This window comes from Cyprinodon variegatus, unplaced genomic scaffold (assembly GCF_000732505.1).
Source record: "Cyprinodon variegatus isolate N-32 unplaced genomic scaffold, C_variegatus-1.0 Scaffold81, whole genome shotgun sequence".
Taxonomy (NCBI): Eukaryota; Metazoa; Chordata; class Actinopteri; order Cyprinodontiformes; family Cyprinodontidae; genus Cyprinodon; species Cyprinodon variegatus.
In genome coordinates, this window is record NW_015150534.1 from 379,327 (window position 1) to 390,293 (window position 10,967).

Below are 10,967 nucleotides of genomic sequence, written 5' to 3' on the forward strand. Positions count from 1 at the left end.
TCAATGTAAATCAGCTGTGCTGGAGCAGGGAAACCTCTAAAACCTGCAGGACAGCGGCCCTCGAGGACTGACCTTGGGGATGCCTGGTTTAGAGAGCTCAGTCAAAGACTAAAAAAAAAAAAGAAAGTTTTTAAATCTTAATTCAAACAAGCTGAGCATTTTAGCTAGTTTGCTATTTTCTGGGAGTTTTTTCCAGATTAGTAGAGTATAAGAACTAAAAGCTGCAGAGTAATTTTGATCCATTAGACCTGAGAGGTCTGGCTGTCGATCCACTGCAATGTATTTGTAGAGAAGTCATTCAGTAAATTAAAGACTAAAATAAGTATTTTAAAGTCTATTCTCAGAGATACATGGGGCCAATTGAAGGAATTTAGAGCTGGGCTGATGTTCTCCACTGTCCTAATTCTAGTGAGGACGCAGGCAGCAGAGTTCTGGATCAGCTGCCTGATCCACTTTCTAGGCAGACCTGTGAAGACATAGCTGCAGGGATCAATTCTGCTAAAGAAGATCAAAGCAGGAATTAGTTTATCAAGGTCCTGCTGAGACATTAGTCCTTGGAGATGTTTTTTGGGTAATTAAAGACTTTGTTCCTCCCTTTATGAGCCTCTGAAGGTTCAGGTCAGAGTCCATCACTACACCCAGACTTAAGTTTGGTTATCTTCCCGCAGCAGTGTGTCGCAGTGACACATGTCGCATTTTTGATTTATGCCCAATATTGAAGCGTGGTCTGTGCTCTGTTATTCTACGCCACAACGCAAGAGGGACAATCAGGAACTAGCTGTGGGTCTAAATACGGCCGAGGTGATTAGGAAGTTGGGACAAGTTTGTGCGACAACGGAGGGACATGAGGGCGAAAAAAAATTTGTATCCAGGTGGAAAAAGGGTCCCAGCTTGCTCGCTCACCTTGCTCTTCTAGCTGGTCCAACTTCACTGGTCGTTTTCCACAATGGCGGTCATACAAATAAAACAAGCCGGTAAGGTACCAAACAGGAAATACGCATAGTGTAGAGCGGATATAGATTTGACCAATCAGAGGCCTCCTGTCTGCGGCACGGTCTGCTGTCACCTACAATTTTGGAGAGGTGCACCAGGTGTCTGCGGATGGGGCGGGGGCACATTTGCGTTCACTGCGACACACACGCAGATGACCTAGTTTCTGAGTATAAATCAGCCTTAAGAGCCTGATTGGTGGTTTCTGGCTGGATTAACTGAAGCTCTATGCTATTTTTAAACACTCTTCCTTTGATACAAAAACTAAATTTCCTTAGTTTTGTTCCATCCATGTCCTCAATTTCTTAGTTACATGCATAGTTATGGGAACTTATGGTGTTTATTCAGATTTGAGTTAAAAGGAGCAGGTAGATAGTGAATAAAAGGGGCTCTAAGACAGCCCCTTGGGGAATGCCTAATGCGATTTTTCTGGTCTTCGATGTAAAGTTAGCTACTGACACCAGTAGGTAGAAGTGGAACTTAAACCAGTGCAGTGCTGGAGCAGAAAGGTCGACACAGTTTTCCAGGTGTTTTAGTAAAATAAAGCACAGGTTGCTGCACTGAGGTCCAATAATACCAGCACTGCATTCAGACTGATGTCACTAAATACCTTGATAAGGGGGGGTGTCTACTAAGAAAAAAAAGCTTGTTAATAAAAGCAATCTGACTAATAAATGGTTCTGTTTTTTCTGTTTCTCTCTCTGTTGTGTTCATTGAAACCAGGACTTCACCTCGGTGAGTACGTTGTAGGATTTTTAACATGCTTTACGGTTATCATTGCCTCTGCCTTACCTGAAGCTTTTCTCTCCTTCGTTCCGACATAACGGCTGCCGGCTGTGACCCTGACGCCTCCTTTCAGGGGGTAGGTTCCATACAGCACCTTTATTTTTTCTTTTTTTCCTTGCTGAAACCAGTTTGTAAAACAGTACATTAAAAAGTCATGAAGGCCTTAAACATGTCATACCCTGTTTACTCCAGTGTCTCAAAAAACGTGCTTTACTTTTTCCACTGAAGGATTCTGGCGCGATCTTTCTCCTCTTCTAAGAACATCCAGATCACGCATTTCAAAGGTCCACTATCAAAAGGATTATGAAAGATAGCTTTTTAGCTCCTGTGCCCCCCTGACAACCTAAATCCCTTTATTTGTCTCCCAGTGCGCTTAAGAGATTTCAGCTCATGTTTGTTGTCCCTCCCCTCATGTCAGTTCTTACACCGTCCTGTGGCCATGGCAGACCACCTTCTAAGAGTCGGCCTAAGCCTCTGCCATCTCCACCACGGACAAGATAGCCCGGCTGCCATTGAAGTGTTGGGAGATGGGGGGGCAGATTAAGGAGAGTCTTAATGCCTCACAAAGACTTTGCCCATTTAAAGATAATCTGAAAGTAATAGAGCAGGCTGGGATTAATTGTAGAACAATGCTGCATGTGCCCCTGGGAAGGTACTAAGTCCTCCTCAGGCCTCTTTGATGTTTCAGCCCTCAACCTGACACCGTTCAGCAGAGGTGGAGATAACACACGGAGATAGGGAAAATCAAAGAAGCCAAAACACTCCTGAACAGGGCATGAAAAACTAAGAGCTTTAACATCTGATCTGTTTCTTTTAATGCTTTTGAAAGTTTTGTTGGAAGAGCTTTTAGTCGGTTTGAATTGTTCGTTGGGGAAATTACATTTTCCCACATTAAAAAAAACATAGCTTTATTATATATTATTTATTTAAAAATGGTTTTCTAACTTTCATTTTAAATGGAAATCCTAACAGTACCCTTTTGAAACTGTGCCGAGATCGGTCTGAGCACGGTAACCGAGGTAACTGTTGAGCGTAAATGGCACACACAACTGAACTGGACCGGGCTAAAGTGGTACTAGTTCATCAGTAGAACTCGGACAAAGACCGTTTATTTAAATTATTGAATGCAAACTATTGGTATTTCAACATACCCTGAAGCATCAAAATATTTATTTCCTACTAAGAGGCTTAAAAGTTTCATTAAATCCAGTCACAACAGCTTCCAAGAGCGCATCTGATAACTTCAAAACAAACTTCTTATCTCTGGCGTGTATGGATGCAGAGATGCTGAGTTTGGAGGTAGAAAACAAACTAATTTTATTATCCTAATTATCCCTATTTTGAAGATGCACAACGAAAATAAATATTTGGGCAGAATCAAGTGATGGATGCTGATTGTGAGTTTTAATCATGTCATTAAATTTAGCGTCAATTTCCGCATGTTTTGCTCCTATGAATTTAATAATAGTAATAAAGTCGTGGATGCTTTCCTTGAGCCTTGAAGAAATCGGAGCGGAGCAAGACGGGAGAAACCGCAGAAGCTTTAGGATTTGCTCAGGTGGTCTGGAATGGCGCGGTTGCAGACGATGTGGGTTTTCGGTGTATTGCTGCGCTCTGCTCCTCATCCATATGTTCACAGCTGCCAACCAGCTAGCTAACAGCTGTTTCTGCATGCAACATGCTTAAGCGCTCTTTCTACCCTAATAGGGCTTGGGATCCGCGTTGCATTGTGGGACGTGTCGGCCATGTTGAGGGCTACGCGAACGTAAACATAGCTCTGATACAACGTTGTTGTTGAAAGAAGAGACGTAGAAGTAGAGAGAAAACAGATGTTAAAATCCCGAAAAGGATCTGGAATTTACCGGGACACATAAAAATAGAGAAGCCAGGGACCGGTATGTTGACAAAATCAGCATTATTAATAATTTGGATCCATATGAAGTTCCAAACAATGAGTGGAGCACCGATGAGTGAGCGCCTATACTTCAAAACAGTTCGGAAGCTACAATCCTTGGAGTCTCATGTGCAGTTCATGAATGGATGGGTTCAGGAGTTGCAGATCATAAAGCCAGCAAACAGTGGGAACACAGTAATCCGTACGAAGGTAAACTGTGCTTAGACGGGCTCTGGAACCTGCTAGTTTAGTAACTGCTAACCGCTAGTGCTAACAACCATTCACGCATGTAATGTACTTTTAACTAGCAGCTATGTGTTTCAAAGGTGTAGTTAGTAATGTTAACTGCCAACCCTATGGGAGAATTATCCTGCCATAATGCAAGAGCACATAATTTCAATTTGAGAAAAGAATTTCATCTTCTTGCACTCAAAACATATAATGCTCACACTCAAAACATGCGCTCTCTCTCAAATATTTTCTCTTCTCTCTCAAATCTTTGTTTCTTCTCTCAGATTTAATGCTTCTTGCACAGATATTTTCTCCTCTCGCTTGCCTCCTTCTCTTCGTGCACAAACTCTGCTCGAGTCTCAGATACGCTCACAAACCCGCAGGCTCTGCTTGCGGATTTTTTTTGCTCTCTCTCAGATTGCAGGTAGATCGTCGCCTAGCAACCTTTTCCAGCCAATAGAACGACAGCCTCAGAAAGGGTGCGCATGTTTAACCCTAGTCTGAGCAGCGGTAAAGGAGGCCATCAACATGGCGGCCACGCAAAGTAATTACGTCATGACGCCCAAGCCCTATAAAAGTCTACATGGAACATTTACCCCTCCTTCATAAAACTGTAACATCGGGGACATTTCTGGGGACAGATTTAGCCGGGGACAGGTGGTCCAAAACGGGAACTGTCCCCGGAAATCTGGGATGTCGGGTTACCGTACATAAGACTTACTTTGATTCGCTGTCTTTTAACACTGGCGGGACAACAGTTGTCTTGATCTTTGCTTATTTAGTTTAAACAATTTTTATTATCGTTGTATTTTATATCTGTATGCTGCATTTTAGTCTTTTGTTGTGTTTTATTATTTTTTATTATGTTCAGACCTTTGTTTTTAGCTGTTTTAAGGCTCTCTACAAATAGCTGACGATGATGAATTAACAAGGAACCCTATGAGGCGCTAAATCTAGAAGCTACTGTCTAATGTAGCTTATTAATGCTAATAGTTAGCATTAGCAAATATTTCGCTGAAGTTTTCAAAAGGAAAGCAGATTCCTCCACACAGTTTCTGAGTTCCTTCCTCGCTTAAGTTGAAACCACAAGCTGGACTTTCTACAGAAAAAGCTGCAAATCAAAAGCTGGACTGATGTCCACCTTTGTTTTGATCCTTTTTTTCGTTGCTTGTTTATTCAGTTTGGATAACACTGAAGCCATCAGAGCTATCACTGAGCTAGCTCTTAAACTGACTTTAAACTGCTAATCCTATTCCCGTCGTAACCAAAACTAAATATTTATTATATTTTATGGACCTGTTAACATTTTTGCATATTCAATTCAGTTTCAATTCAATTCAATTCAGTTTCAATTCAATTCTGTTTATTTCTATAGCGCCAATTCACAAAACACGTCATCTCAAGGCACTTTACAGTTCACCAGATCGTACAATTAAATTGATTCAAAGTTTTCTATCTAAGGAAAACCAGTTGATTGCATCGACTCATTGACTCAAATTCAATCCCTCACACTAAGCATGCTTGTAGCGACAGTGGAGAGGAAAAACTCCCTTTTAACAGGTAGAAACCTCCAGCAGAACCAGGCTCAGTGTGAGCGGCCATCTGCTGAGGCCGACTGGGGTTCAAGGAGACAGACGCAGAGACACAAAAAGCAGCTTTAAAGGCAGCCCCGTCCAGGAAACACACAGCCAGGCAGTCATACATATTTTATATATAATGAATATTTTTCTGTAAAATGAACACTTATTCTGCACTATTCTAGGCGCTATGTGGTTGTGTTACTTTTAAAGTAATTTATCATTTTGATGAAAAAGTAGTAGCTAAGACATTAAAGTTAAAAAGCCATGTTTTGTTGGATCAGTTGTCTAAAAGTGAGATTATTTTATTATGAACTCTATTCACCAGTTAGAGCACTTTTGAGAGTGTCAAAATAAAGGGGACTGAATATAAACGCAGAAAACACTTTTGTTGTGTTTGAGAATGATTTTGAAAGCCATGTTTTCCTTTTTGTTTTCCGATTCACAGCTGTACACCTCTTTGTGTCAATCCCACACATTAAATCAAATGTTTGTGGTTATGATAAAGTGGGAAAAAACTGATGGTTTTTTACATTCTTTAGAGTTCACCACCTTTTTTTCCTTCCTGTTTTCCATGTGATGCCTGCTTCCATTCCTACTGTGATGGACTTCCTACCACAAACAGTTTGTAAGTACATCATTTCACCATCCGTCCTCTCCGTCTTCTCCTCCACATCCTTACCAGACAGGCCTTTGTGTTTCCGACACTGAGTCAACTTCGGCTTCCACTTTCTTCGTTGGGAAGCGCGTGGCGGGGAGGCTCAGAGTTGGCCCCTGACTGATCCGATACCTGGGTGGGGGGTGGCAGTGGGGGAACAAGAACAGAAACGAGGGAACAAGCATCCTGTTTGGGGACTCGTACATCATCCCCGCTCTACAGGAAACCCAGCGAGCCGCCTATCAAACTGCCCCTTGGCCAATCCGTCTTCTGTTGTGACACTGGGTACACTAAAGATCAGGAGATACTCCAAGCACATGCCGTCTATCACAATCTGTCCCCCCGATGTTAGATGCAGCTACACTTTGCCTCTATTCCCTGAAGGGAGAGAAAAAAGACACGTTTCTGTTAATGGCTGCTTGTCCAGCCTGTTGGGAGAAGCGGTTGTGAACAGAAAAAGTCTCGTTCGGGCAGTAATAAAGAGCTCCAGTTCAGAAGAAGTGGTATTTGGCTTGTGGTTGACACACAGGGGAATAATACAAGGAAATCATCTGTCATCTGAGTCTTTATCCCTTTATGTTGAAAAGTGTTTAATATACTTTTAAGCTCTTAAACACAGCTTTAAAGATTTATTTTCCCCCAGAACTTTTTTAATTCAGTTCAGTTTGTATAGCTCCAATTCCCATAATGTCATCTCAAGGCTTTTTACAGAAACAATTCAACCAGATCATACAGTCAGATTTGGTAAATGTTTTCTATCTAAGAAGGATTGCAGGATTGCCTCCTACTGGAAAAGCATTTAGAGACAGGAGTTGTTATCCACTTGCATTGTATCATCAACTCTATAGCAATCCCTCACACTGAGCCTGCATGCAGTGAAAGTGGAGAGGAAAAACCTTATTTTAACAGGAAGAAAACTCCAGCAGAAGCAAGCTCAGTGTGAGCATCTTCTGTCGAGGCTGACTGGAGGTTGAAGGAGACAGAAGCAGACATAGAAAAGGAACACAGAAGCGCTGATCTATAAATACTTTCTATGTTAGAGAAAGTAACGATAAACTAGCTCAATAGGTGGCGCTGTCTTAAGCCTCTTTCCCATGGAAATGAACGACATGGGTCGACTTGCTAACAATCAGCATTTGAGTCCCTTCCCATTCGTAAAAAAAGCTGAATCTGATGGGTGACCTCTGCCCCCCACTGCTGCGTGTCTGGTGACATCATCACGCTGGGTTAGCGCTGATGATGTCACCAGTGCAACAAAAATCACAAAAGTAATTAATGGAGACCAACATGTAAGAAAGCCAGGGCGTAGTTGATTCGCTTTTTTATGTTCCATGTTTATCAAATATAAACAGAGTTTTTTTGGGCTAGTTAGATCAGACGTAACTAGTGCAGAGTGTTGACGTCCGTACATTGTGGTCAATGGTATCACATAATTTAGTGGGTCGACCTGGGTCTGGTGTTCCCACTGTTTGGCGTCAAACGGCTCAGCTCTGATTAGCAATTTTAACCTGGGTCACTTGCTGAGTCGTTTGACCCAGGTCAACACGGGTCAGTTAGCTGTTCCCACTGCCACTACAAGCTGATTATTCATTGGTTTAAATGGGTTTTTCGGCCAGTGGGAAAGAGGTATTAGAGAAAGAGTTAAGCAGACAAATTCTGAGAAAGTTTTCATGTTAAACAGGATGAAAGAAAGCACACTCAGTTAGTCACAGTGAAAGCTCATACCTATTATGTCTCTGAGAGAAACAGGACTAAACACTGAAAAAAAGCCTACCATCTATAATTGAAGGTGTTGATGTTAGCAGCCCCTGATTTTTTTCGCTGCAGGGTTGTATCACAGAACCAGGCCAGTCGAACCTACTATGATGAGAAAAAGCATAAAGTTTGTGAATACTGGTGAATTGGAGAATAGATATGATATGAAGAAGAGGCATAAGAAGTAGTCTCTATATCCTCCACCGGCCTTAGCCTATAGTAGCATAACTATAGAGACACCCTTAGCAATTCTAACTGTAAGCTTTATCATAAAAGAAAGTTTTAAGCAAGCAAGAAGTGTAGCAGACTGGCTGCAAAACAATTAATGGAGACTTTGTGATTTTTAAACATAAAACCCAGAGTTAGCAATTACAAAGTAAAAAAACTGGTGTTGATATCGACCCCCTGGGGAGAAACCGAGGAGGAATGCTGTCCTAGGCTGTCCAGAAAACCTCCTATTTAAGGAATAGGTTTAAAACTAGTTTAGCACTGTACCTCAAATACCAACAAGTGACTCTTAACGAGCTGAAAGGATGCTGTGCTTCACACTGTCAAAGGCCGCAATCAAATCTAAAAGTAATACAAATGCTAATTTGGCTGCATCAACAGTTAAATTAAGCTAATTTAAAATGTTTGTCTGATGTTGCTACCCTAGTTGATGATGAGAGATTGTTCTACCGTCCAAAAAACTTTTATAGAAGATGTAGTGGCGATTATTTGTCAAACCAAACATCCAATAAAGTTCCAATAAGCCACTATAGGCACTGGGGTCACGTTTTCTTGACGCAGGCAAAAGAAGTTGAAGTCCAAACTTGTAGATGTTCAGTTGATTTATTTCCTATTTTTTTTGCAAAGTTCAAACATTTCCTTGCTCTGTCACCTCTCTTGCACTGGTACAAATCCATAGGCCCCTAACCCAAATGCCTGCTGGTCCTTACTAGGCTCCTACAATTATAGAAAGTGGACAGCCCACATTTCCTCCTGTTTTACATAATAAATACAGAAAAAAAATGATAAAAAAACAAAAAATAAATACACAAAATTCAACAATTAACCTATAAATAAAGTCTGTAAATAATTAAAAAAAATATATAAGTTTAGGAATTAACCCAATTCAAATGGATAAAGAAATAAAGAATAAATAGCTCCAACAGAAGATGTTCCACTGAGGGGAAAAAGACACTGAAGGACTTGTCTGTGCAAATTCTCAGTCATCCGGGTCCCAGCAGTCACAAAACAGGCTTAAATTGGTGGCAATCGTATAAATAGCTTCTTCAAGTTGTGCTTGAATATTCTGCATTACTATAGAATGACCTTGTAACCCTTCCCTGGTTTATGGGCATCTCTAAGAACATTGCAGTTCTTTCTTTTTTTAATGGATCTTATGGGTATTTATTTCTGCACCTAAGGTTAGCTTTAAACTTTTAGGATTCTTGCAGAGACCGCATCGTTTGTATCATGACCTGATCTGTAAAGCCTGTAAATTGAAGCTTTCATCTTCTTGTGTGATTAATCGTTGGGGCTGTTTCTCCACAGCACATGTTCAGTCAATAAAGACGGGAGGTTAAAGCCTTCTTCATTCATCCACAGATAATATGCAGTTCTGAAATGGTTACTGTTTGATTTGCCGTGTTAAGGGTCAAATGGCTAAGGGGGTGGATGCGGTTGCCGAGACGACTTTTTCACCTACACAGATTTCACCTGTTGATAGCCCATAATTACACAACTTTGAACGTGGAGGGAAAGAGGAGGATCACAGCTGTGGTCCAGCAGGTGGATATGGTTTAAATCGCCTTATTTGTTCATGTGTGTTTTATTTTCACACCCGAGTGTCTTAGAAGGCGGACATATGGGAGTATCTGTTGTGTTGATGGGAGGGCTCAGGTTACGCTCCTTGACGTGGGCTGACAGTAGTGCTGTGATGTCTGGGTGGGTCTCCCCTCCCTCGGGTCACACTAACATCATCAATCTTTCCCCCTGGTGACAGGCGGCCAGGCCCTCCAACTGTGGGCACAGTGCTGTGTTGTTTTGTAATTAGGCTGCGTTAGATGGCAGGAAACCCTCTCTCCTTCTTACCATCCCTCCATGCATGCACCCCTCTCTGCAAATACCTGGACCTCTGCCCCCCTGACAGCCAATAAGAGGCACAACAGCTTGTAAAAATGCAACAGCAGTTATTATACTCGTAACACCTTTTTTCTGTTGGACTTTTGCAAACAGACTGCTCTGCATTGGGCCGCCAAACATGGCAACAAAGACATGGCAACGTTGGTGGCCGACGCCGGAGGCGACGTCAACAATAAATCAGTAAGTTCAGTTTAAAAGTTAGGTTATGAGTGGGATCTCATTCAACTTTATGATATTCGTATGGTTAGATTTTAGACAGACAACTTAAAATAATTAACTGGTTATTTTTGCACTGTTGAATATTTGTTTAAAAATTTTGTAGGATGAGATTCTGCAAAAAAATCAGGGATATTCATATCCAATATTTATAGATGAAATCTGTCAAATATGAACCAATAAAATCCATTATTGGAATGAATCAGCCGGCTTTTAAAGTTATTACAAATAACTTTGCTTCTGTCGACTGCGCCGTCTGAATGGCCATGTAAAAGTGCCGTACCCTTCTCCATGTTTGTTGGTTTGTTTATTTCAATTTCTTTTCTTTTTCGGTTCCGGTACATTTAGTTTTACCAAATAAAAGCCTGGGAGCAACAGACTTTTACAGTAATAAAAGAAATAATAAAAACTGTATTAATACGAGATAAAATAATTGTCGGTGTTAATTGATTGATGAGTTAACGCGATAATAACGTGATAGTTAGGCTTTGCACAGATAAGATTTTTTAGGTATGGAGGAACAGCTCTACCGTATATAAAATAAATACATAAATAAAAAAAATGCTCAATAAATAAATAAATAAGCATTCAGTTAATTGCCCCCAAAAATACAATTAATAAATATGTAGGTAGAAATTTTATTATACGGTGAGACATAAATATATGTATCACTTAATTAGCTTCTTTATTTTTTCACCTTCTTTTGTAAAAAGTTGCATTTGTTACTTGAATC

At 40.8% G+C, this 10,967-nt stretch overlaps 1 protein-coding gene across 2 annotated transcripts in view; it reads left to right on the forward strand.

Moving 5' to 3' along the window:
- Positions 1 to 10,967, forward strand: part of LOC107083702 (ankyrin repeat domain-containing protein SOWAHA-like) — a 49,854-nt gene that overhangs the window by 28,229 nt on the left and 10,658 nt on the right. For both annotated transcript variants that reach the window (XM_015373120.1, XM_015373119.1), the window contains 3 exons: positions 1,714 to 1,725; positions 1,905 to 1,907; positions 10,112 to 10,198. In XM_015373120.1, coding sequence (XP_015228606.1) covers positions 1,714 to 1,725; positions 1,905 to 1,907; positions 10,112 to 10,198 — 102 coding nt within the window. The remainder of the gene's footprint in view (positions 1 to 1,713; positions 1,726 to 1,904; positions 1,908 to 10,111; positions 10,199 to 10,967) is intronic.